The sequence below is a fragment of the Ambystoma mexicanum genome, chromosome 2p (assembly GCF_040938575.1).
Source record: "Ambystoma mexicanum isolate Mex_15411 chromosome 2p, UKY_AmexF1_1, whole genome shotgun sequence".
In the NCBI taxonomy this organism is placed as follows: Eukaryota; Metazoa; Chordata; class Amphibia; order Caudata; family Ambystomatidae; genus Ambystoma; species Ambystoma mexicanum.
In genome coordinates this window covers 1,437,282,322-1,437,310,212 of record NC_090923.1, presented here as the reverse complement: position 1 = coordinate 1,437,310,212, position 27,891 = coordinate 1,437,282,322, and the positions used below count along the sequence as shown (strand labels likewise).

General features: G+C 47.4%; 1 protein-coding gene across 1 annotated transcript in view; it reads right to left on the bottom strand.

Annotated features, from left to right (window-relative positions):
- The window catches only part of CDK5 (cyclin dependent kinase 5), a 312,730-nt gene that overhangs the window by 62,149 nt on the left and 222,690 nt on the right, over positions 1-27,891 (bottom strand). The window contains exon 8 of the mRNA XM_069645972.1: positions 18,621-18,717. Coding sequence (XP_069502073.1) covers positions 18,621-18,717 — 97 coding nt within the window. The remainder of the gene's footprint in view (positions 1-18,620; positions 18,718-27,891) is intronic.

The window sequence follows — 27,891 nt, the reverse complement described above, 5'->3', positions numbered from 1 at the left end:
CCGACGTAAGAGGTCAAAGAGGTCATACAAGGGTTGAGTAAAACCTCTTGTGCACTCGACACTTTTTTGACACGCTGAGGGATGCCTACGAATTAGGGTGATCAGTAAGACCCCTGAGAACATTGTGTGAATAGAAGTATATGAAGCCTGACTGGGGCCTGAGACCTGGACTTGGGTAAGAAAAGAACCTAAGGGGTCTACTGAACTGTGGCAAGTGTGAACCAGACAGAGGGATGCCAAAAGAAAGCTAGGGGAAGGGAACCCCGCTTTTCTGATGAGATGCAAGAATTGTGAACTGTGTCAGAATGACAAGCATTAACCCGACTGATGGATGTCTACAGTGAATTGATGGGTATGAAGCTGACGGAGGGAGGCTATCGTAAACCAAGAGGAAACCTAAGGGAAGTGAATCCCACATTTGTGAGAAAGCAAAGTGAACTGTGTAGCTGGCAAATGTGAACCCGGCCGAGGGATGGCTGCAAGGCGGGGTGAAGCACAATAACCCTGTGAACATTGTGTTGACAAGAATGAACAAGGGCTGAGGGATGTCCACAGTGAAATGTTGTTTAAAAAGACATTGAGACTCAAGAGTACTACAGGTGAAAATATTGGAAGTGAAAGGCCGTAGTGCACCCGATAGAAGGAGGCTAACATTCTGGAAGGATTGGAGCCCGGTTGAGGGGTGGTTCCAGGGGTGAAGAGTCATCGCCCAAGGTAAATGATTACGGAAAGGAACTTCTGGTTATGTTATTTTTGACACATCAGGCCCTTGGAGGTAATAGACTTTGTATAAATGAAACCTGACCACCGAAGGTCCTCATATTCCTGAAAGTAACTGTATCCTCATGCTGGAGAATGTGCTCTGGTGTCCCGCCTTGTCCCGTGCAAACAAACGTGGGGAAGGGAGACCCCAGCCATACCATCCTGACTATCATTTTGTGAACACTTTTCTTGTGAACATTATCCCACACTATTTGGTAACTTAGCAGTAAGGATTGGCAATAGTTGTTTTAGTATAGGACATTTTTATTTGACAAGACGCCACTAGGACTGCCATATTATTTGATGGTCGTAGCTTGCTCCCATCTTAGATTTAGGTTTAGATTAGGCATTTAACGCACACCCACTTCACTGTTTAATAAACACCCTTGAACTGTGATCGCTTGTGTCCGTCTTTACTGTTGCCACCATGAGTTCCTTACAGTGGTTAGCCTCAACTCTCACAATTGGTAGAATGACTTAATCAGTCAGATGTTTCTCTTATGAGGGGGTATTAGAAAAGATTTCTCTTTATAGCACCCTTTCTTACATTTCTATGGACCCCAAAACCTGTTGCTTTAATTTTTGATTCTGACCTGCTCTTTTTGCAGTGCAGTGACTGGCTTTTGCTTATTTGTCATGGGGAAACTGACATGTCCTTCAGGCTGTCAGTACTGGGAAACATTATTTCCCTTTGTCTTGTTACTTTGTTGACACTTTTGATTACTTATCACTTTGCTAACTTCTTATCATTGTACAATGCATCTAACAATGATAATGATGTGTTATTTATATAGCGACTTCATCCAAATCTCTTTACAGAGCACATATTTACATACAATATCACCCAACCGAAATTGGTACTCATTTATCGACCTTGGAAGGATGAAAGGCTGAGTTGGTCTTGCCGGGATTCGAACCTGCGACCTGCAGATCACGCTCAGATCGCAGCAGCGAGCGCTCAACCCGCTGAGCTATCTTACCTGCTGCAATACAATGGGGTACACTTTTTGTTTTGCCCTAGACTAACACTCAGAGGATTTTTGGTTACTCTATGTGTGCCTAAGGGACAAGTTGGTGGCAGCAGTTACTTTTAGCACATTTTTGGTGTATTTCGTTTTAGCCTTACCGCGTTTGTCTACTAACTGTGGCTATTGGTCAAACATGGCAATGCCAAAAGGTTTTTCGCTTGTCCTTTGGCCATCTTGTCTTTTACTCTTATTCCTGGACTGAGGCCAGGAAAATCCATATATGGACTTCCATGCCTTGGAAAACAGAGGCTTTTCGCGGGCTACTGCAGGGCTATGTGTGTTTGCTGCCAGGAAGTGGGTTGGGACTGTCTGATCCCAATCCACAAACTGGTTTCAGTGCGTCTGAGTGGTATGCATGAATTTGAACACCAGTGGTCCCGATTGGGGGGTCAGGGGGGAGAGAAGAGAGAGAACGGAGACCCGTTGGAAGACGTCCTGACAAAAAATTTCTGTTGCTGTCTGGTAAGAGCCCTGTCTTGTTGAAGATCTCCAGAAGTCCTGCGAAGGAGCTGCGACCCTTGGATTGGGGAGTTGGGGGGGACATCCATTCTCGACGTCAGCTCATCGACCACCCAGTGGCTGACTAGCTCAGAGTTGGGGTTACCATGCTGCAGACGTCACAATTCCGAGTTGTGGCCTGGAACTTGGGGAATCCTCTGCTTGTGCTTTGTGCTATAAGACTCACCTCTGTGAACATTCGTGATCCTAGCATGAAGGGGAGATAGGAGTCAAAGCCTGACCATGGCAAGTGAATCCTCTTGCATTGCCGTGCATCGGTGGCTGTCGTCTGAAACCGCTTACCTGTGTTCAGTCCTGTCCTGAGAGGGGTCCTGCATCGAGTTCTGCTGCATTCTCCAACCGGAAGACCTGGCACCAGTATTTGTCACCAACCAGAGAAGTACTCGAAAATGCAGTCCCTGGGCATCAAGGGCTGAAGCGGACGGCGGGAAAAGCGACCTCGGACTCTCTTCAGTAGACCTGCCAATTCCAATGAAGAATCGAAGTACCAGGGGTGGCTAGAGGGGGCAGGGGATATGGGGGGGGCTGAGTTGTAACAATACTTACAAATACCAGTAACTCCCTCTTAACATTTTTGTTTACTTTTAAAAACTTGTATAATAGTTTGCCTTTGCATATGCTCGTTCGCGCAATCACGCCGAACGTTGGGGACACTTTTGTTAGTTAGAACAGCTTGTCATCTACCACTTGGAACTGTTCATTAGACCCCAGACACCCTACCTTTATTTTCCCCAGCCACACAAAACTGTATGGAACTTTGGTGAACTTTTGAGCACAAGACCCCATCCATTTTAGGCATGGACTTCTGAAAGTAGTATTGTATATGAGGACCTGTAGTGCTTATCCTAATACTCCTCTTCCTTTACATGGGTTTTTATATGTATTTTGCCCTACTCCAGTGATTGTATATATTTATCTTTTATTAGTGTTGTGTGATATTACCTGTTAGTAATTCTTTTCAGTGTTATATGAACATAAATAAATATGTATTTTTATAACTGATTGTGGAAGTGTAATCCCTGACTTTGCAATGTGTGTACTCATTAAGGACCCTTTACAAGCTTACCACCGTTTGAGACTTAGCCTAGACCACTTGTCCAACTACCTTGAACTAGTTTGGCTACAGTTCCCAGAGTTGCCTGTGTCACTATACCAGGTTGGCCTTCAATACATCTGTCCACCAGGCCAGAATATAGAAAATCAGTCCTAACAAGGGGGCGATGGGCCGGTATCAAACTACAAATAGACATAGGCACATGCATGAAGTACATCCCTCATTCTGTCAAAATGCATACATACTTTATTACATTACAATAAAAAGACACCATCAAATAAGTAACATATGCCAAAAGAAACCAGTTTATAAGAACAGTACAGCAACGGGTTAACACAGATTTCACATGACTCCATAGAACATAAAGCAGTGAACTACCCCAATAGGGAAGTATAAGGCTGTTATGGTTACTAGGAAGAAGGGAGGAAAAGTGTTGTTAAAACAGTATCAGAAAAGGGTGCAAAGGACCAACAAACAGTAAATTAAATTAGGATCACAGTACTGGGACTGAAGAGGTATTGATTCACCACACTGAATAGGTAGAAACAATGTAATCACAACTGGTCACAGCAACACCATGATACCCTATGGAAAAGAGTGAACTGCAATTATTTATTATAAACATATATATACAAAAACACTGTAGCAAGCAAAAATCATGCATTTTGTTACATGAAACTCCGGAGCCCAAAAATTCCCAAGTCCTGGCAAGTACCTTTAAAGGACTGTTAGGGAGAAGTCTCAAACATTTGACCCCCAGCAACTTTGCTGGATTTTGAGGACTTGATTTTTTTTACCTGGAGAGTGTGCAACCCTTTTACCCACTCATGTATTTTGATGTGTTTTACCTCTGTGTTTTCTTTGGTTATGGAGTCTAACCAACTCCATAGGCATCATCTTTTTCATTTGTGTCACACAGCACCCTCAGTGCAGTGACACAGGGAAGCCTTTCAGGCTTTCCCAAGGTTTACATACCTTCTCTGGGATAAACTACTGTTTCCCAGAGGAAGTAAAGTGAAATTGACTTTACTAGTCGATTAAATTCCTAGACCCAGCACACCCTATCTTACAATAGAGTGCTGGAGGGGTTACTTAGTATCCCCTGTGTCTAGATACTCATAAAAGTCAAATGTTACCCTTTCCTCTCAGAATGGCTGGTGGCAGTGGTTTTACAATGAACTACCATGATTTTTCTCGACCACGAACGATTCGTAGCTCCGGTAACATTAAAATCGCAGGAGCCATGTTTTTTAAGATGGCGCCCAGCCATCGTTGCTAAAATGGTTTCCGGTCTTCTTTTTTTGCCATGTCTTTGTGGAAAGGTCCTTCTAGAGTTTTTCTCTGCGTGCCAAACCAGGTTTGGTCTCTTTGTTCATTCGCCTTTGGCAGGCTTCAGGAGTGAAGACCGCCTCTGGCTCCAGAGTGTCTGGGGTAGGCAGGAAGTGTGGGAGGTGCCCGAAACTCCCTGTGCTTAGTCTCCTAGGAGACCCAAATGCACTCTGTGATGATTGGCTGGTTGACTGTCCAGCAAGGACAGCCACTCTGCTGGGTGAGTGGCAGCTAGGCTGGAATGAATGGGAGAGAACTGAATAAAAGGCGAGTCTCTTGGCTTGGAAGGGAGAGTTTACCACTGTAACGAAGGAACCGAACAAGAGCTTGAAGAGGACGGCTGCTGCAACTCTGGGACTGTTGGTTTGCCCGGTGAAGCCCTGCTGCAGGTCCGTATCGCCAAGTTCACATCGACAGAGAAGCCCTGCAAGGACGACTTCTCCCTTTCAGTTGGTAGGACCAATCAACTCCCAAGTAAGCCACCTGGACACCTATCGCAAAGCTGGTTTGCATCTCCTCAGAGTGCTGCAGGAAACCGTAGAGCCAGGGAGAGGGACACCAGATTGTGTGGGTTACTTGTAAGCGGCCCGAAAATGTTTGGAAGATCCTCCGGACTCCCACGACGTCGGACCGACCGAGCCTGACCCCCCCCCCCCCCCTCAGTTGAGTTTGGGACCCCAGAAGCAAGGACAGCCCACCTTGACAGCCAGGACCAGCGTTGTTACCAGTGCGGTAGCTGAAACGCGAAACAGCCACTGAAATTGAAGTTTGCCAGTTGCAAACTTTTGACCAATCCCAGTGCAGGAGTCCCCCGACGTCCTCCCTCTTGTCCCCACCACGACCAGCGAGATCTGCAGGAACTGCCACGAACAGAAGTCATCAGCTGCTTCTTTTTCTTCATTGTAAGGTACTATAAAACAAGACAGAGAACTTACCTCTCACAGTGAAAGTGCTTGAAACGTTTGCAACTCGCAGGCCTAATCAGCTTGTGACCCAACATATGATTCTCCTTTTTACAAACTACTTCCAAGAACTTGTGCAGAGACTTTTCCGTTTAACTACTAGAACTGCTTTATCCTATCCAAGACTTTAGCCCTTTGACTTTGGCCTAGCCTATTGAATTGAATTGACTCTTCTGGTGAACTCAAAGTATCTGCACTGTCTAAGAATAATTGTAACCTTTCATGTTCTCATAACCTTTGCCTTTTACTCCTCTTGAAACGTATTCTGAAATTGTATTGAAGTATATTTGTGTGTTATTATATTATTGCCTCCTTCTAATTAATGTTTTATAACAGACAGATACATATATTAATAAGTATTTATCAAAGAAAACTTGAGTGTAAGAGTTTATTTGAACACCTGTGATTGTAGACCTCTGTGTAACATTATTACTGCTCACATTCCCCCCTTGAGATAAGCCTGGCTGCTCAACACGCTACCAAAACTGTGTAGTACAAAGGTTGGTTTGCTTACACCTGTAGTCATAGTTTTGTGTAGTGTTCCCAGAGGGTACTGCATACAAACTTTGCCTAAAAAGGACACCACCCAGAAAATTGTAAAGTTTCAAAGAGTTTCTCCGAAATTAATCAACAGGACAAACGCAGTAGACGTGCTGTGGACATGGGGAAAAGTTAGGTGCATTGTCGTTTTATTCAACAGGCGGCGCTAGGGGACCCGAAAGAAGAGTCATAGCCCAAGGTTAAAATAAACAGCAGGCCAGGACGAGCTGGATACATAGGGAGATGAAGGGCCACTCTAGTCAATGGAGATCAACGGTAGTAGAATGGGATTTCAAACTCCACTGCCCCTGGCAGCCCTACAGATAAGGGGTATACCGGCCACTTTTACTCCCTATAAATAGGCAAATACTCCCCAAAATTAAAAACAGGGAGTAACAATACTCCCAACAAAAAAAATACATGTAGAATCTTTTACCACGGCTTCCACCCTCACAGCCCCATGGATATGTTTGGACACATTGTGCATGTTGTGTTACAGGAAGAAATTAGTATTACAACTACCTGGTCAGAAGAAGTAAACCGGTTTTTTAATGTGCATTAATATCTAGGTGCAAAGAAATAATTATTACAAAAACATTTCAGTTTTTCAGTTAAACATATTTACTCGCTTATAAAATACTCTCATTTGGGAACTGGACTTACATTTTTACTGTACTGGCCCCATCAGATTTGGCACAGAAACGACAGGTGCACAGGTTAGTTTGGGTGTAAGGTTTAGGTCTGGCTAGCAGTGGTTGTGGGCTCTGGTTGATGTAACTCAAATGCATGACCCAGCAAAGATAATTTAAGCCCGAGGACTACGAAAAATGAAGAGACTACCCACACAATGCGGATAACGTGGCAGCATTAATGGCAGCAAGGAGAGGACTCTGCAGGAACCAACAAGAGTCACAGGTCAGCCCAGGCGAGCAGGAACATTTAGCCAGTCAGCAAGAAAATGGTCCCAAGATTGAGGCAACAGCTATAGGCTGGGTCAAGGAGGGCCAGCAGTAATGTACTCAGATTTCCAGGCCAGGAACACCTTCCTATAGGCACTTGTACCAGGAGATTGCCAGGGGCACAAAACTGCAGGTGAAAAATAATCCAGCAAGGACAGCCAGTCCAACCTGCAAGGAAGGCTGCATGAAGTAAAGGGAAAATGTCCAGCAAGTTTTTCAACCAGGAAGGAGAAGCAGGGTGCAAAAGACAAAGGACCCAGCAGCACCAACATAAGGGCCACACCAGGAACAGATCTGAGAAATTGATAGGGTCTCCTATAAGTAACACATTCACTCAGAGGATGATCAAAGCAGCTATACAATCGCAATCGAGGCAGCACACAATGTTTGTTCAGCCAGCAAATTAGGCTGACCATAAAAATGACCAAACACCCAAAATGTAGATCGGGATGTTCGTACTGTTCTAAACATAAAAGTGCAGTTTTGGCAAGACTGCAACTGTAGCCATGCCATGTGGTCCACACAAAAGGCAGGCCTCAAAGGAAAATGACAGTGAGAAGGGCTTTAAAAAAAAAAACACAAGTACCCGAAGGGCTACTACATAGCTGCATTTGGGCTACTAGTGCAGTAGAAATGGCTAAAACCTGCTATAGCCAAAACTAAATGACAGCTGCCACCAGCCTTCTACACAACATAGAAACAAAACAGGGTGCCTAAAAAACACCTGACCTGGTATCTGTTGGGAATGATTTTCTTTTTACAACTTCCCCTCCACAATTTCTTATGGAACCCCATTCTTTTTGCTCTGTTTTTATCCTTTCCTGACTTTTTTGAAGGGAAGTAAAGCCTTCAGCTTCACTTCCCTTGCCTTTTGCTCACATGTTATGAGGAAACGTATCTGTCCTTCAGACTAATCATTAGTGGGGAACTTTGTTTCCTTTTGAATTCTTGTATTTTTAACATTGCATATAGCATCTTACAATGCAGAGCAATGGGGGTACTTTTGTATCACAGAGTTTTTTTGGTTACTTATATATGTACCCAGACAAGCTAGTGGCAGCAGCCACATTGTTAAGGTTTTTCCATTATTTTTGGTGTGCACATTCGCGTTTACCACGTATGGCTACTAAACGCTCTAAAATGGCTGTGCCACAAGACTTTAGCTTGTTCTTTATCCATGTTGTAGTTTGGCCTTCTTCCTGCCTTCTCAGGTCGGGAAATAAGGCTATGCGCTTGCTCAGGAGGCTGCAGCTTTCACAGGCTAGTGAGCCTTTATGTCCATGCAGCCCAGGAAGGGGCTAGGGACTCTACTTCCAGTCCACATCCTTGGGGCCAGAAAGTCTGCTTCTGGGGCAGATGTGAAACCAGTAGATGGATAAGAAGAGGACCTCTGCAGCCATTAGTCAGATCTTCGTTGGAGCCAAGAATCCCCCGAAGAAGAGTAGCCTGCTGAAATTTGAAGGCTACTCCTAAAGTGGCCCAGCATCCCTTCCCGTGTGGGGCCCGGTGAAGCCCTGCTCCTCTGCCTCATCTCTAAAGACCGTTAGCGGTGCCTCAGCTCGTAGACTGGTAGGACCAACTAGTCTCGACGCCTTCGAAGAGCCAGCCCTTCCGAGCCTTAGGAGGTATCCCTGAACTGCCCGATGAACTGACCAGATCCACAAATACATCAGGGAAAATCAGAGTCTGAGTGGGACACTGGGGTTGCGGGGGAGGGGGGGTAAGTAAGCATCAGTGTGCCCGTCCCTCCCCGTCCTCCATAGGATAAAATTGGAAACAAGTCCCCAATGTCTCTGATCTCATTCCACTCACCTTTGGTTGCCAAACTTGGATCTGATATTCTGCCCTTGGCTAGCCTTGGGTCTTGAAGGAACGAGAACACTTACCATTCCTTTGGTCAATTGTTGAAAAACATTTGAAACTAATTGTTAGGGAGAGTTTTCAGTGTCAGTGCCAATTCCCTTTAACCTTAGAGACCCCGCACTTTTGCTGGATTCTGGACTTTTTTGATTTTAATCTACTGAGTGAGTGGGACTTTTTCCCATTCACCCATTCTGTATCTCTGACTGGGAATTTTATTTTTACTGTTTTATGGAGTTTGGTAAACTCCATAGGGTTAATACAAGCAACAGCTTTCTTGCTTTGTGACAACCAGCACCCTACGTGCAGTGTCACTGAAAAGTCCCTTGGACTTCTCTTTATATTTAAATAGATTTTCTTGTGAAAACAACAACTCCCAACAATAGTAGGATACCTTATCTCAGTGGGTTCAGCACACACCACCTTATGTGGGGTGCTGGGTGGGTTATATCGTAACTCCTCCCACTCCTCATGTAACTTTATGTTACACTGACTAACTTAAATGGCTGGTGGCAGTGGTTACTTTTTACTACCTTTTGTGCAGGTTACTAGCAGGCTGATTTCTCAGCTGCAGTACAGCAGCCATGGGTGACATTTTCTCAAAATGGCCCCAGTCGTCTTTTTTCGCCATGTCAGTTCCTTCTGGGCTTTTCCTCTATTGTTTAGATTAAGGTTGAATGCTTTGTGAGTTTTGGCTTTGGCCGGCTTCAGCCCTGAAGCCTGCCCAGGCTCCAGTGTGTCTGGGAAGGCAGGAAGTGAGGGAGGAGCCTGAAATATCACTGTCCTTTGTCTGTAAGTATGCCTGGCTGAAACCAGTTCTAACTGGGCTGCTGGCTGTCCTGGAGGATGGCCAGCCCCCAGGTGATACACAGCTCTATGAGTGAGAATGTATGCGTTTGATGGAGAACCCCAGATCCATCAGCAGCTGGATGGTCGTCTCCGTGTGTTCGACAGCTACCTCTCTTGACTTAGCCCGGATGAGCCAGTCGTCGAGGTATGGGCACACATGTATCCCTCGTAGACGATGATGGGCCGCCACTGGTGGCAGGCACTTCGTGAACATCCTGGGGGCTGACTTCAGGCCGAAGGGGAGGGCCTTGAACTGGTAGTGCCGTCCCTGCACTAAAAAGCGAAGGAACTTTAGTGCTTCTTGTGACTGGGGACGTGATGAAGGCGGCCTACAGGTATAGCAACGTCAAGAGATCTCCTCCTTCCAGTTGGCTGAGCAGGTGCTGCAACGTGACCATCCTGAATTTTTGGGACTTGGGGTACTTGTTTAGATGCTGCAGGTCTAGAATGGGCCTCCAGCCCCCGGTCCTCTTTTTGAGAAGTATCAGAAATAGACTCTGGAGACCCAGAGTCGTCTTGGAACTAGCTCCGTCACCCCTTTTCTTTTAGCATGGCCCGTACCTCCTGTAGGAGCTGAGGGATGTGCTGCTCGTGCTGGTTCACAGGAGGCATCCGCAGACAATTTTGCTGAAACTCCAGGGTATGTCCGTGGGCGAGAGCGTCCAGCAACCATCTGTCGGTGGAGTTCTTTTCCCACTCGCTGACTAATACAGTCAGCCGGCCTCCCACTGGGGTGCATGGGTGGGGGCCAACGTCCTGGCCGGTTCAGTCCTGCTTCGGTGCCTGCGTTCCGCCTAGGGGACAGCGTCAGCGCTAACCACCTCCACCGAAAGCCTTTGAAAGGCCTCTGTAGGCCTCCTGGGTTGTGGACCGGAAGGGCTGACAGTACTACGAGGAGTCTCCATCCAAACCTTTCATCGATCTGCCCAACTTTCCGCCAGAGGCGTGAAAGGAAGAGCAGTGCTGTTGGAGAGTACACCCAGGGCACGAGCCGTATCCATCTTGCAAGGACTTATCGACGGCCTTCCCGAACAGGTTATCCCCATCGAAGGGCATGTCCAGCACCCTCGTCTGGACCTCCGGGTGGAAATTGGTGGACTTCAGCCAGCCTCGATGACAGAGGCAGACACTGTTCCCCATCTGCCCGAAACCTGTGTCGGCGATGTCCAGGGCCACTCTGATACTACACCTTCCTGGAGGAGTGCGAGGAACTCCAGAATCGGGGCCATCTTGCACCCCAGTTCCCGGTCGTACCTGGCCAGGATCGCCAATGCGTTGGCTGCCTTAATGGTCGACGCCGGAGTAAATTACCTTCCTCCACACATTGTCCAACTTCTTCCCCCTCGCAGTACGGAGGGACTGAGGACGGCGATGAGGGGATGGACCACCTCTTCCTTGCAGCCGCTGACACAGAGTCCACCGACTGTTGCGACCGTATGCACTCAGGCACGGACTCCGGCACCCAGTACTTTTTCTCCAGCCTATCCCGCTTGGCCGGGGCTGAGCAAGGATTCTCAAGGAGGGCTAGGCCTTCCTCCCACACTTCGTACAGGAGGGCCACTGCCATGATGGTCTTCCTCTTGGCTCGCGCCTCTGGTATAAGAAGCCCTCCTTCTTGGTCTCTTCGTTCGCCAGCTGAAAAAAGCTCAGAAGCATTGGCGACCATGGCATGAAACGACCCCACCTTATCCGGTGGGGACGCCCTCGGTTGCGGCGATCCGCCCGCCGATGTCGTCATCATCGTTGTCCGTAGTCGCTGTAGCCGTGTCCGTCCCCGTGTCAGGATCTAACTGGGGGGAAGGCACCTGGCGCAGGTGTTGAGGTTAATGCAGGGGCGTCGGATGGCGCTTCCCTCTTTTTACCCAGAAGCTATCCGGAGCCGGAGGCATCCACTTCTGGATTTCTGACACCAGCGTGTGTAGGGTTGAAAGGATGTCCAGGGATACATCTCTCGGCTGAGCAGGTGTGGTGTGTACACTAGGCCCTGCGCCGGCTTCAGCGTTGCCGCCGCCGTCCTCCACGCCCTTGTGGACCGTGTGCAGGGACTCCCTGTCCTCGTCTTCCGAGGATTAAACATCTATGTCTTGGGGTACGGCTTGCGGCTGGCCTGGGACTTCATCGCCCCCCAAACCCCTTTCGCACCCTGAGGGGTCTGAGCCGGCATCCTCTTCTCTGGTGTGCCAGCAGACTTTGCCACTGCCCCGGCTGAGGCCTCCCGCCACAGGGGCAGGGACACCCTGGGCGCAGTAGGGGCTACCTTCACAGTGTCAGTGTCAGGACTCCATGGTATATTTCTAGAGTTTCAAAGGTACACAACCTTAAAAGGCACACTGTTAGAATTCCAAGGTGCACTTCAAAGGCTTCATTGACACTCATTTTAAAGGAACACTAAATGAATAATTCATAATTCAATTATAGAACACAGTAAATGTAGATTGAAATTAACAGAGTGATGTTTGGGTTATGTTTGGTTAGAATAAAGAAATTGTACAGAAATATTCCTAAATGCAACTTACAGGAATCATTTGTTTCCCCAAAGCAAGATGGAGTGTCCTTCCTGCAGCAGTGATTGGACCTTTTGAAGTGGAACATGTTTATTCTCTGGTTTCCGTAAAGTTGAAGTTACCGCCAGGGCTTAAAATACATCCAACATTTCATGTAAATATATTGAAGATATTTAGAAAAGACACAAGAATTAGTGATGCTCCTGGTCCTGTGTTTTCTGAAGATGAAAATGAATATGAGGTTCAGGCTATATTGGATTCTAGAATAGTTCGGGGTCAACTTCAATAGTTAGTGGATTGGAAAGGTTATGGACCAGAAGAAAGATTATATGGGAAAAGGTAGTAAATGTACATGCTCCTAGGTTGGTTAGAAGATTTCATCGTCTGCATCCTGAGAAAGTTGGCCCTGGGACAGGGCATTACGGAGGGGGTACTGTCAGGATTCCATGGTATATTTCTAGAGTTTCAAAGGTACACAACCTTAAAAGGCACTTCAAAGGCTTCATTGACACTCATTTTAAAGGAACACTAAATTAATAATTCATCATTCAATTATAGAACAAAGTAAATGTAGATTGACATTAACAGAGTGATGTTTGGGTTATGTTTGGTTAGAATAAAGAAATTGTACAGAAATATTCCTTAATGCAATTTACAGGAATCACTTGTTTCCCCAAAGCAAGATGGAGTGTCCTTCCTGCAGCAGTGATTGGAGGGATTAGATTATGAGGTAGTTTGGAATGTTAATCAAAGTTCTAAACTGCCTTTCATTTTAGTTGCCTTAGTGGCAGGTCGCAGTGATCTTAGCTCAGTGAAATATTTATAAAGTATTCTTAATTCCTAGTTCCTAATTATAGAATTATAGAAATCTACGTTCCTCTAATGAATTGAAGCTGAAGCCAAGAGTATTCCAGATGCTGTGAAGTATTTACAGATTAGGCAAGCTAAATTCTTCAATCTTTGGAGTATTTAAAGTCAAGGACTATTTTATTCGTATTTTTTTAAAGTTTAAGAAGCGGAGTGAAATCTAGTTATTAATATTGTTAAAGTTAGATGACATTCAGTATATTTTTAAAAGTTTCCATGTGTGACATCTTGAACATTTAATGTTGCGCGTCATTTTTTGGAACTGTGTATATAGTTTGCGCGTGTTAACTCCCTAACAAGGCGCGCGTTAACATACTTAAGCATCGAGCATTTGTTTTTCTTTTTTCTTAAATATATATAACGTTCGCTGTTGCATGCGCGAGCGTTATTTTTCGTCGCCAATCTCATTACTCACATTGAAGGAGGTTAAAGTAAAGAACCTTGCACGTTGTTTCGTACCCGAGCGTTGTGACGTTCTTCCAGGAAGTAACCGTTTACTGGATTTGTTGCGTGTGCGTGCACGAGCGTCGTGACGTATGTTCCAGGAAGTGTTCTATCGCGGTACTCATTGCGTCGGAGCCGATCAGCTGTGACTTTAACATGTCGGATGGTTGCGCGGGTTGTGCGGAAACAATCTAGCAACGGATTTCTTGCAGTAATACAGTTTTTAAATAATTACATTTTTAGGAGGAAGAATTAAGAATTAATATGCAATTTGGTTTTCAGTTTTTTTTGGGAGAAAAAGACTTTTAAAGACTTTCCTAAACAAGAACCATATTTATCTTTAAAAACTTCAAACAGCAAAAAGTGAGAACTTATTTACTGAAAGAAAAGAATATTAACAGCAGAAGAGAAGAAAAGAGAAAAGTCAGCATATATCTTCTTGCAGACCAGAATAAAATGAAAGAAAACAACTTTTGAGAAGAGATTGGTTTAAAAGAATACATATTCACAGAACTCTCTTTTCAACTATGAATAAATTAAGTCTATCAGCATCATAGCATAGACTACAGGTATTATAAGGAAGGTGGTAGTAATTAGTTAAATGAATCAGAGTAGCATGATAGTAATACGTATTTATTTATATATTTGTTTCTTAGATTTCACAGACACTGAGGCGTAAATCCAGTTCCAGAGAATATCAGTGAATGCAGTGAAGATCTGTCTTTTGTTATGTTCTCCATTCCCCTTTCCCCTTGGGTTTGCCAGCCTGGTAGTTTTATCTGCTGAGAGACTGTTAGGCAGGCAGACGTAGGGGGTCTGGTGGGCCAACATCATTCCTGCAGGAAGATTCAAGACTGGACCTTAGTCAGTCCCTTTGGCTTTCAAGAGTGTGGCCGCCACCAGCTAAATCGTCGACAAAGATCTCTCCTGCGCCACCTGGGCCTTCTTGGGCAGGTCAGCCGTCTTTTCCTCCACCCTAGGCTTCTTGGGTTTCTCCCGCAGCTTAGCCGGGTTGGGCGACTTGCTCTTTGAGGAGGAGCTCGATCGATGGCTGGCGATGGAGGCAGATGGTGACATTGATTGTGCCCTTCCCATCGAGGGACCCACTTGCGTGGCGACCCTGACGGAAACGTACTCGCAGTGTTTGGCCTAGTCTTGGGCCCCCACGGATGGAGCACTCTCAAAGGACTTCGAAGCCCACTCTTCAGACCGGCCGGTCCTGGGTGAGGCATGACCCTCCTTGGGGCACTGGGCAGAGGCCTTGGCGCTCAGCCACGTCGCCAGTCTACTGTGGCGATCCTTCATCGTGCTCTTGGAGAAGCCGAGGCAGATCTCGCAATCTCCTTCTTTGTGATTTGGGTGAAGGCAGTAGAGGCATTGAAGGCGTTTGTCCTCCACAAACACGTTCCGTAGTCCGCATCTTGTACAGATCTTGAAAAGGGAACTTCTTTCCTTCTTCTCCGTCATGGTCGGCAGTGCGCAGTAGGCCCGATGGCATTCTGGAAACTTCAATGAAAACTCAACGATCCTTGCCCTTAAGGGGCGCTAGAAATTCACAGACAACGCATCCCTGCTTGTCAGCAGATGGAGAGAAGAGGCTCTTTTTGACTAAAATATGACTTTTTTCCAGCGAAAACAGTAGAATAGCTCACTGAGCAAAACTCGAGGACTCCCAACACTTGAACGTGCGGTAAAAATCTGAAGATGGCTGCCAGAGGAGGGGCTTACGGAGAGGGCAGTCTTTGGTTGGGGGCAGTATGACCCAGAGTATAGTGATTGCTTTAGAGGAGAAATACAGTTTGTAAGTGAAAGTGAAACTTTTTTCTTTTACTGAGGATTCCCGGAGTGACGACAGGGAATATTCATCAGCATGTGAATCCATGCCAGACCCCATGCTGGAGAACCTTTGTTTCTTTGGAACTTTTCAAGACTTTGGTTAAGACTTGTTGTTCCTTGGAGGAAATTGACTTTGGGAAATTCCTGCTGGAGCAGAATCTGCCCAGGACCACTAGAGGTCATCCAAGACACTGGGTGTTAGGTAACCTTTTATTTTTGTTGTTTTCATTTTGCTTTGAATGTTTATGTTTTTTAGTGTGAGGGTTTGTTTTGTGAATGCTAGGAGGTTTTCCCCTAGATCTTAGAATAGGTAGGGAATCCCCTGGTAGAGTAGGTTTAGTTAGGGTTTATTTATAATTTTGTGTATAATAAAATGCCAAATCCTGAGAAACTAAACACAGTTGTGAGTCTCACATTACCGACCCCTTACAAGTGTCAATGGTCACATCAGGGTCATATTGATACGTCAGGGTCATCATTAGGATCATCCTCGTCGACATACCACACACCTTGATCTGCCTGATCGTCTCCTTGGAATGAGTCATGGGAGAGGTCTAGGACAGTATGTGTGGGTGATGCGTGGGGGCCTTAGTGATTTTGCTAAGGGTTGGCCTGTTTCCAAGGGTTGTCCCATTCCTAAATCTATTGTCTTTTGTCTAATGTGGTATTTGTTCATGAAGTCAACAAAAGATGAAACTTTGTCCATTGTTTCTTCTAAACGTTACTTTGACCATGTGCCTGTTCTAGGTGTTTCGGGTAGGGTGAACACAATAGCCTCAGGGTCTTCTCTAGGCCTCTTTTTCTGAAGAGGCTGAGATAAAGGGGAATGAGCATCCTCATACTGCAGAATTTAGTCAGGGGCAGAGGGAGTGTGAGAAATGTGTGTATGTGACTGTTTATGGTGTTTATTTCCACTATCGTTACCTTTATGTTTTTGGGACATGTTTTTTGACACTTGTAAAACATCAGTTGAGGGACTTCTACGCAGGCCTATTGCTGCCTGTTTTTCTTTATTGCGTTGCGCTAAACACGGTTTGCTGAAGTGCAGCAGGCTATTTCAGCACATGGTCGGTTGGCTATGAAGTGCCTTGAGCCTGCGTGCAACTTTCTTTCGACGGCTCTGCCTAAGAGCAGCTAGGGGTTGTGTGCGTGTGTATGCATCTCCGTTGCCAGAGGCTTTCCCCATAACAGCGTGCTACAACTGCCTTTCGGGATTGGGGACTGACGCGTCAGAGCCGGAAGGTTCCCTTGAAATGTCTTCAGCCTCCGACACAGAGTCACTGCTGTCTTGGCCTTCCGGATCAGACTTAAAGACACCAGCAGTTGTTTCTGATTCGGCCATCATTGCATGGACCGCCCACAGTGTGGTGTGTTGTTCCTTTAGGGTTTTGGGCCTAAACTTGCAGGACGCACTACGGCCCTCTGGGTGGTCTCAGGGAAGGCAGTGATTACACACTCGATGAGTGTCCCTCCACAAATATTTTCTGTTGCAGCTGGGACAGAATTTCAAGGGAGTTCACTCATAGGCAGCTATACAAATGAAGTATATCCAAGTAGTAGAGTTATGCATTCACTGATAGATAATGAAATCAGTCCCCCTCACTCTCCCTACTGCTAGGCCGAAGCCTTATGTTGGCCGAAGCCTCTTACCAGATCGCCCGTCTGATTAGGCAGTCGATGTCCATTGAACGGCGACCATCGAAATAAAATTATAAAAGTAAATAACTCAGAAGGAAGCTTTGCTGCAGCCTCCGCAAAACATGTCTGACCACAATGGTGGAAAAAAATAATCTGAGGGACCTCGATGCGTGAGGGATCATGGGTACAGTAGACCACACACTAGGACCAATATTACAAAGACGCCCAGTCAACGTCCCTCTTCAAACTTCGGAAACACTACACGCCTACCACTAGATGTCAGCCTATGCAAAGCATGTGATTCTAAGCAGATCCACAAGCCTCCGAAATTTGTATTATAGAGTATTGCGTGATAATACTACCCGTTAGATTCATTTTCCTGTGTGTTCATAAGGCCTAAAATACATTACTATTTTTTATAACTGACTGTCTAAATTGAATTATTGTGAGCCATACTATGTGCACTCATTTTGGGCGCCAGGCCCCACGCACACTCTCCTGAGACTATGCCTTGACTGCTCATTCACTTACCTTGATTGGGTTTTGGCTAACAGCTCGGAGCTCGCTGTTTATATAAGACGACCTGCAAAAATATGTTCTCCAGGCAATATTCTAGAAATTCATTTTAGCAGTATCCATATGTGTTAATTGGGGCAGCACATCAGAAAAGGGTTGCAGTGACAGGACTTCTAGTCCCTTGTCACAAATAAAGTTGAAAACCATAGAAGTCAGCAAAAAAGTAATTGAGGGACCCACAAAGTTACGGAGTAATAACCCCAAAAAGTGAATTATTCCACAGAAAGGTACATAAAATTCTATTTTAGGGTTAAGCTACTTAACTAAGAGGGACTCTGTCTTTGGGCTAACTCACCCACACTCATAATATACTTAAAAATAATGTGCAACTCTAGATGGCATGAGAGGCAACAGATCCCATTACTGAAAAAATAATTCCTCTGAGGCACAAGTCCACACCCTCATGACCCAAAGGTGACTCCCTCTGAGGATACAACCCCCAAACATCATGGCACACCATATCTCCAGGGTCACTGGTGAAATGAATACTCAACACTTTCTGTATCTGTACCCTTGTATGTCGTGCGGCATAGTGGTACAACCTCTTGGGAAGCGGTGCAGTGATGGGAATGGGGAATGCAGATGCCCATCTAAAAAAGTGCATTAAATGAATAGAAGGGATTGACATCAGTTTAAAATAACACTCTGTAAAAGTGTTTTCCAAAACACCACAATCACTGATAATGTCCATGGTATCAAAGAAGATGCTACTTACTTATGTGGACAAAGAACAAAAAAGTAATAGGAATGCCAAAAGCAACAGGACACATATCCCAGGATGTCCTATTGCAAAAGAACACCCCAAGCGTTTCAAATCACTGTTTATACCTGGACTACACAGTGCGTCAAAAGGAATGCCATTATCTGGTTCTTCTCCATTAACAAGGCATTACCTGCAAAGATACATCCTGCAGACCACATATCTATGGAGGTAGAATACAACTTGGCGCCAAAAAGTACATCTGGTGGGCGGTACCAAAGAGTCACAACCTGAGAACAAAGACATTCAGGGGAAGAATTACAATATTTTCTAACAATATGGATTAATTAAAACAATATTTCATAAAGTAGACCACTGAAAATGAGGACACATGTTTGCAAAAATAAATAAATAACCTGGGTTCCAAACTACCTCCTGCAAACAAATGGCAGTGTATATATGACTGGTAATTCCTTTAGATACTGTCCCGAAATAGACAAGATGACAAATAGATAACTGTTCAAATGTAATCCAAACATTGTATTCATTTTTTATGAAGAACCAACTTAAAACAAAAGAAGATTAAAAAAAAAAAAACCTTAACACATCAATATTCAACTTTACAGGTGTTAGAATGGATTTCTAAACTCTGGCCTGGTGGACAGATGTTTAGGAGGCCACCCTTGTTCTAGTGACCAGGGAAGAACTTCTCAGAGTTGGCCTCTCTTCGTGCTACCTTGATTGGTTTGGCTAAGGCTAAATCTCAGTAGAGGTGAGTGGGGTCAGGGATCCACAATGAGTCCACGCAGTGAAACACCAAGGATTACACTTGCACAGTTAGTTATAAAAAGACTATTCATTTTAGGCCCAGAAAACACTATTCAAAATGACTAATAACAGGTAATATTATCACACACTACTAAACACTTTAAAACATATATATACAATCACTGTAGTCGGTGCACAAAATCAACCCCCCACACCACCCGCCTCCCCACTCAATTAGCTGAAAAGGAAGGCAAGTCATTAGATTAGCCCCAACTGTCCACAGGAATTGCAATCCCAATTTATGAAGTCCAACCCTAAATTGTATGGATACTTGTGCCCAAAAGTTCAAAGTTGTGCAAGAGTTTTAGGAGCTGGGAAATAGTTAGGAGAGGGGTCCTGGGACGTGAAGATGGATCCAAAAAGTAAGAAGACGACATATACTGGTAAGACTGTTCTTGGCTTTTGGAGGGCTTTCGGCAACAAGTTTTGCCAAAGCCAAACAGTTGTAAAGGTTCCAAAAGTTATTCAAATTTTTTGCCTGAGGTAAGTTTTCCCGCCTTTGGTTCCGGGTGCAGGTGCTCAGGAGCTGCGGTTGCAAGAGAAGTTCCAGTCGGGTCCAGGCGTTGGTCCAATCTGTTCCTGTGGATGAAACGGCAAACACTAATGCAGGCCTCTTCGAGGCACTCGACAAGATGCGGGAAAGCCTGTTTCAGGGACAGTCACTGTTGCACGGGGACAGCAGTCTTCACAGTTTTCACAGTCGAATAAAGCCTACTATCTCAGGACCATTCGATGGCAGGGAGCGGAAATGTCGCAGGATGGCCCCTTGGAAGACAAGCTGAAGACCCCTGGAGCTTGTCAGTCCACTGGTGGTCCAGAGACACTTCAGAGGGCTCCAACTTGCTAGGTTACCAAAAACCAGTTGTTCCCTCCGGTCCAGAGGGTTAAAGCACAGACGAGGGTCTTTGGAGATCAGTAGCCAGACAGGGCTCTCACGGGACTGCAGCAAGATTCGGTTGTCAGGCCTCTTCAAGGATCGTCCATGGGCCTTCCACAGTCTTCACTGCTATGACAGAATAGTTGGCTCCCCTTCAGATCTGCTGGAATGGCTGCAGGGCTCCTCTTCTTATCCCAAAGTCAGGCGAGTGATCAGACTCAGCCTTTCAATGTTAAGATCTGCCCCACACATGCACATCAGCAGTGGTGGTGGTCCAATCAGGGACCACTGTGGGCCTGACTCATGCATGCACACTAGACATCCACATTCTGTGTGGATTGGGACCAGACAGTCCCAGCCCACTTCCTAGGAGCCACCACAAAAGGCATGCACTAGCCTGAGAAAACCACTGCTTTTCATGGGCATTGCATGACCATAAAAGGATTTTCCTGACCTGACAAGGCAGGAAGAAGGCAAAAAGACAAGATGGCCAAGGATCAAACGAAACACTTTGTGGCCTGGCCATGTTGGGACAATAGCCACTGTTAGTAGCTAAGCGCGGTAAACGGCTAAAGAAAAATACAGTAAAAAGTATGAAAAAGTAACTGCCCACACCAGTATGTCCTCAATCCCTTTGAGTGTAGTCTAGGGTCAAACAAAAGAAACCCCATTGCACTGCATTGGAAGATGCATTGTGTAATGTTAAAAAGTTACCCAAACAGGCGGCAAAGTCAAAAGACTAAGGGGAACATAGTTTCCCAGTACTGAGAGCCTGAAGAACTAGTCAGTTTACCCTTAACATGTGAGCAAAAGAGTTCTGTGTGATTTTACCGAATTACATTTCAGAAAATGATTTTACAACTAAAAAATAACGATTCTTTTGTATTTATTATTTGTTGGGGTCCCCCCTCTGGTCCCGTTTCCCTATGCTTTTAAACCCACCCCAACCCCCTGCCCACCCATTTCAACCCCTTACCCCATATACATTTAAATAAAAAAATACATTTTTTAAACAACAATATTTTTTCATTATTATTGTTTCGTTATTGTTTCGTTATGAAAGTCATTCTCTGTTTTTTATTAGTTAAAATCACTATTACTTAAAATCACTGGATACCGAGCAAAAGCCCAGTGGAGTGAAGCCGAAGGCTCCACTTCACTCTCAGGACATGGTGAAAAACCAAAGCTAAAGTTTGGGAAGGTTACCGAAAGAGAAAACTTTCGTAACGGGTAGTAGGCTTCACTGCCACACTCAAAAATCTTTGCAATCACACACTGCTTTTGTCTCTTGCGTCAGGGCGTTTAATCTCTCCACTTTAATCATATGTTATCACTCCTCCTCCATGTCTTCAAATCAAATCTACTTCCCCTACAGTCAAAACAGTTTAATTTTCATTCCCACAATTAAGGTTTCTAGCCTTTCTTTAATTGGCTAGCCACTGTGATCTTTATTGGTAAGCATGATTATTTTCCAGGGTTTTGGATCTGCACGCCAGAAATGTAGTGTCCAAATTATCCCCTGCAATATCTCACTATGTCCTTAACTACAAACTCTCATATATTAGATCACCATTCTGCAGCCCACCCAATGAGGCTTTTCTGAACCAATATTGGTACAGGGGTCTGAGAGACCAACCTTGATGGATCTGCAGAGTTTATACCAAGTTACACCAAAATGTGCACTGGTAGCATGAATGAGCATTTACTTTTTCTGCTCACAAAACCTGTTTCAATCAAACTGCAGGTATCAGCTGTTCCAACATTTTGAACTAAGAAAACACATTTACAACTTCATCCCCATTCTTTGCCATGTTAACTACTGCTGCCCAGTTCGTGGTTTACACAATACTCAAAGAAAGAGATAGAGAGAGAGAGAGAGAGAGAGAGATAGAGAGAGAGTGTGGGGCTAGGATGGGTGGGGGTAGAGAGAGAGAGTGTGGGGCTAGGATGGGTGGGGGTAGAGAGAGAGTGTGGGGCTAGGATGGGTGGGGGTAGAGAGAGAGAGAGTTGGGGTAGGGTGGGTGGGGGTAGAGAGAGAGTTGGGGTAGGGTGGGTGGGGGTAGAGAGAGAGAGTTGGGGTAGGGTGGGTGGGGGTAGAGAGAGAGAGTTGGGGTGGGGTGGGTGGGGGTAGAGAGAGAGAGAGTTGGGGTAGGGTGGGTGGGGGTAGAGAGAGAGAGTTGGGGTAGGGTGGGTGGGGGTAGAGAGAGAGAGTTGGGGTAGGGTGGGTGGGGGTAGAGAGTAGGGTGGGTGGGGGTAGAGAGAGGAAGTTGGGGTAGGGTGGGTGGGGGTAGAGAGAGGGAGTTGGGGTAGGGTGGGTGGGGGTAGAGAGAGGGAGTTGGGGTAGGGTGGGTGGGGGTAGAGAGGGAGTTGGGGTAGGGTGGGTGGGGGTAGAGAGAGGGAGTTGGGGTAGGGTGGGTGGGGGTAGAGAGAGGGAGTTGGGGTAGGGTGGGTGGGGGTAGAGAGAGGGAGTTGGGGTAGGGTGGGTGGGGGTAGAGAGAGGGAGTTGGGGTAGGGTGGGTGGGGGTAGAGAGAGGGAGTTGGGGTAGGGTGGGTGTTGGTAGAGAGAGGGAGTTGGGGTAGGGTGGGTGGGGGTAGAGAGAGGGAGTTGGGGTAGGGTGGGTGGGGGTAGAGAGAGGGAGTTGGGGTAGGGTGGGTGGGGGTAGAGAGAGGGAGTTGGGGTAGGGTGGGTGGGGGTAGAGAGAGGGAGTTGGGGTAGGGTGGGTGGGGGTAGAGAGAGGGAGTTGGGGTAGGGTGGGTGGGGGTAGAGAGAGGGAGTTGGGTAGGGAGGGTGGGTGGGGGTAGAGAGAGGGAGTTGGGGTAGGGTGGGTGGGTGGGGTAGAGAGAGGGAGTTGGCGTAGGGTGGGTGGGGGTAGAGAGAGGGGGTAGGGTGGGTGGGAGTAGAGAGAGAGAGTTGGGGTAGGGTGGGTGGGGGTAGAAAGAGAGTTGGGGTAGGGTGGGTGGGGGTAGAAAGAGAGAGTTGGGGTAGGGTGGGTGGGGGTAGAAAGAGAGAGTTGGGGTAGGGTGGGTGGGGGTAGAGAGAGAGTTGGGGTAGGGTGGGTGGGGGTAGAGAGAGAGTTGGGGTAGGGTGGGTGGGGGTAGAGAGAGAGTTGGGGTAGGGTGGGTGGGGTAGAGAGAGTTGGGGTAGGGTGGGTGGGGGTAGAGAGAGAGGGTTGGGGTAGGGTGGGTGGGGGTAGAGAGAGAGGTTGGGGTAGGGTGGGTGGGGGTAGAGAGAGAGGGTTGGGGTAGGGTGGGTGGGGGTAGAGAGAGAGGGTTGGGGTAGGGTGGGTGGGGGTAGAGAGAGAGGGTTGGGGTAGGTGGGGGGTAGAGAGAGAGAGTTGGGGTAGGGTGGGTGGGGGTAGAGAGAGAGAGTTGGGGTAGGGTGGGTGGGGGTAGAGAGAGAGAGTTGGGGTAGGGTGGGTGGGGGTAGAGAGAGAGAGTTGGGGTAGGGTGGTGGGGGTAGAGAGAGAGTTGGGGTAGGGTGGGTGGGGGTAGAGAGAGAGTTGGGGTAGGGTGGGTGGGGGTAGAGAGAGAGAGTTGGGGTAGGGTGGGTGGGGGTAGAGAGAGAGTTGGGGTAGGGTGGGTGGGGGTAGAGAGAGAGAGTTGGGGTAGGGTGGGTGGGGGTAGAGAGAGAGAGTTGGGGTAGGGTGGGTGGGGGTAGAGAGAGAGAGTTGGGGTAGGGTGGGTGGGGAGAGAGAGAGTTGGGGTAGGGTGGGTGGGGGTAGAGAGAGAGTTGGGGTAGGGTGGGTGGGGTAGAGAGAGAGAGTTGGGGTAGGGTGGGTGGGGGTAGAGAGAGAGTTGGGGTAGGGTGGGTGGGGGTAGAGAGAGAGAGTTGGGGTAGGGTGGGTGGGGGTAGAGAGAGAGAGTTGGGGTAGGGTGGGTGGGGTAGAGAGAGAGTTGGGGTAGGGTGGATGGGGGTAGAGAGAGAGTTGGGGTAGGGTGGGTGGGGGTAGAGAGAGAGTTGGGGTAGGGTGGGTGGGGGTAGAGAGAGAGTTGGGGTAGGGTGGGTGGGGGTAGAGAGAGAGAGTTGGGGTAGGGTGGGTGGGGGTAGAGAGAGAGAGTTGGGGTAGGGTGGGTGGGGGTAGAGAGAGAGAGTTGGGGTAGGGTGGGTGGGGGTAGAGAGAGAGAGTTGGGGTAGGGTGGGTGGGGGTAGAGAGAGAGAGTTGGGGTAGGGTGGGTGGGGGTAGAGAGAGAGAGTTGGGGTAGGGTGGGTGGGGGTAGAGAGAGAGAGTTGGGGTAGGGTGGGTGGGGGTAGAGAGAGAGAGTTGGGGTAGGGTGGGTGGGGGTAGAGAGAGAGAGTTGGGGTAGGGTGGGTGGGGGTAGAGAGAGAGAGTTGGGGTAGGGTGGGTGGGGGTAGAGAGAGAGAGTTGGGGTAGGGTGGGTGGGGGTAGAGAGAGAGAGTTGGGGTAGGGTGGGTGGGGGTAGAGAGAGAGAGTTGGGGTAGGGTGGGTGGGGGTAGAGAGAGAGAGTTGGGGTAGGGTGGGTGGGGGTAGAGAGAGAGAGTTGGGGTAGGGTGGGTGGGGGTAGAGAGAGAGAGTTGGGGTAGGGTGGGTGGGGGTAGAGAGAGAGAGTTGGGGTAGGGTGGGTGGGGGTAGAGAGAGAGAGTTGGGGTAGGGTGGGTGGGGGTAGAGAGAGAGAGTTGGGGTAGGGTGGGTGGGGGTAGAGAGAGAGAGTTGGGGTAGGGTGGGTGGGGGGTAGAGAGAGAGTTGGGGTAGGGTGGGTGGGGGGAGAGAGAGAGTTGGGGTAGGGTGGGTGGGGGGAGAGAGAGAGTTGGGGTAGAGAGAGTTGGGTAGGGTGGGTGGGGGTAGAGAGAGAGTGAGTTGGGGTAGAGAGAGTTGGGTAGGGCGGGTGGGGGTAGAGAGAGAGAGTTGGGGTAGGGTGGGTGGGGGTAGAGAGAGAGTTGGGGTAGGGTGGGTGGGGGTAGAGAGAGAGAGTTGGGGTAGGGTGGGTGGGGGGAGAGAGAGAGTGAGTTGGGGTAGAGAGAGTTGGGTAGGGTGGGTGGGGGTAGAGAGAGAGAGTTGGGGTAGGGTGGGTGGGGGGTAGAGAGAGAGTTGGGGTAGGGTGGGTGAGGGGAGAGAGAGAGTTGGGGTAGGGTGGGTGGGGGTAGAGAGAGAGTGAGTTGGGGTAGAGAGAGTTGGGTAGGGTGGGTGGGGTAGAGAGATAGAGTTGGGGTAGGGTGGGTGGGGGTAGAGAGAGAGAGTTGGGGTAGGGTGGGTGGGGGTAGAGAGAGAGTTGGGGTAGAGAGAGTTGGGTAGGGTGGGTGGGGGTAGAGAGAGAGAGTTGGGGTAGAGAGAAAGGGTTGGGTAGGGTGGGTGGGGGTAGAGAAAGAGTTGGGTAGGGTGGGTGGGGGTAGAGAGAGAGAGTTGGGGTAGAGAGGAGTTGGGTAGGGTGGGTGGCGGCGGTAGAGAGAGAGAGTTGGGGTAGAGAGAGAGAGTTGGGTAGGCTGGGTGGGGGTAGAGAGAGAGTTGGGTAGGGTGGGTGGGGGTAGAGAGAGAGAGTTGGGGTAGAGAGAGAGAGAGAGAGTTGGGGTAGGGTGGGTGGGGGTAGAGAGAGAGAGAGTTGGGGTAGGGTGGGTGGGGGTAGAGAGAGAGAGATGGGGTAGGGTGGGTGGGGGTAGAGAGAGAGAGTTGGGGTAGCCCAAACCGGTGTCCAAGATACTCGGTGGTGCTATTGACCAAGCGCTGTAACCACAAAGTACCGCAGATCCGAAAAGAGCCTGTAGCTGCCAGCAACCTCGGAACTGCTGTGCAGGAGTCCTCCATCTTGTCCCCACGATTGAGGTCCAGGAACACAGGATCTGCATCACTGCAACCAGACAGAAGCCAGCTGGATCCTCTTCTTCTAAGCTAAGGTACTGTTCGGGTACCTACCGCTTTGTCTGTAGTTCTGCTCTTCTCACTTGAGACTTGCAGTAGCTGCTTTTCTAGAGTTGATCTCAGCTCTAACTTTCACAAGTGTAACAGGTTGTGGCCCAACAGTGATTTTCTAGAGCAAACTAACTAAGACTTTTGCTATCTAAGCAGTGCATCAGCTCCATAGACCTTGCTCCAATTGACTTTGGCTGTCCTGGCTCCCTGCAGACTCTTCTATTTCCATTAACTTTGATTCTTACTGTCCCACTTTGGTTTTTAACTAATATTGCTGAGAAAGGCTTTTATCTAGACTTCATTGGAAGATTTAAAAGTGCTCACATGCTCTGAAAACCAGTTTAACCTTTGTCCTTCCTTTAACCTTTTCCTTTCTACCAACCTCAGAATTTACCAGCACAAAAGTGATATATAAAAGCCAATACTGTCCTAGTTAGTGAAGTCACCTCAGGGCGTAGGAGTGTGTATGAATCATCTCTAAATGGTATTTAGTTGCTTGACTTGATTCTGAGAAAGTATTTTGAAGTGTATTGTTATTGTTGCACATTGCCCCTTTTAAAGAATGCTTATTTAAAACGGACCGTTCAATAAATAAATATTTTTACTAGAAAACCTTGAGTGTTATTTGGATACTTGTATTTGTGGATTTCGATGCTATAGCTGTACAGCTCACATTTACCCCTCTTGAGATAAGTCTGGCTGCTCAGTCACACTACCAACTTGTGTAGTACCGACCTATACCAATTGGTGGGTAACCTAATAGGTTGGGTCTATAATCTTTCTGAAATCATTTGTTCACATTCGACAAAGGACAAGGCAGGTGTAGTCTCCCACAGGGTTACTACATCAATTCTTGCCTAACAAGGGGGAGGGTTGCGATGGGTGGGTGGGCGTTGTTAGAAAGGCGTGAGGGGGATATGGGGGTAGAAAGGGGCGAGGGGTGGGTGGGGGGGAATGGGGGTAGAAAGGGTGGGGGGAGGAGGTAGAAGGGGGAGGAGATGGGGTAGAGGGGGCGAGGGTAGAGATTGGGTGAGGGTAGAGGGGGGTGGGTGGGGCAGTGGGGGTGGGGAGTAGGATGGGGGTGTACTCCCAAAACATTATTCATAACTGTCAACATGCACGAATATAGAAAATAAATAAACGTGGGGCAGTGCACATTTATGCAAAAACAACAGGGGTTCTGGGAGTTTCTCTAATACCGGCCTATATCCCGGGTTAGAGTCTCAACCAGAGTCTTTAGCTCACCATCCTTTCACAGCAGAGAAATTTCCCCCACATATCAGTCTTTGTCCTGCCCAAGGGCAGTCCAGCACCGAAATGCCTGCCAATTCTCTTCTGAACAAGAGTCTGGGGTACTCTAGTTCAGAAGAGAATTGCCAGGCATTTCGGTCCATGCATATTTTGTCTGCGGAGCCCCAGGTGGCGGCCGTTAATCTCTTACCAGTCCCTAGCACCACTCCCAGGAATGTTTTTTCGTATTTGGTGAAATCTGTTTCTCCCCACACACCCAGCAGTATCAATTTGGGGATCCCATTATTCTGGAGAGTCTAGTGACACATGTTTCCCAGAATTCCTGTAACACTGTACACTCCCATATCATGTGGAAGGTGCCCTCTGCTCTTTTTTTTTTTTTTAAATATATTTTTATTATTGTTTTGTTATTTTTTTTTTGCATTTCAACAAGTATCAAATAGTACATGTCATTTACATTAATGCGTGTATCTTAGATCGCTCTTAGTGTTCATAAGCTTAAAATGGAAAAAACAGATAACGAAAAGAGATGACTTGCACATAAGTACCCAATTGACACTTGTACCCTCCCCCCTTTCCCCTCCCCCACCCTCCCTCCTTTCCCCCCCCTTCCTCCTTCCTTCCCCTGGAGTCGCTCTAATACA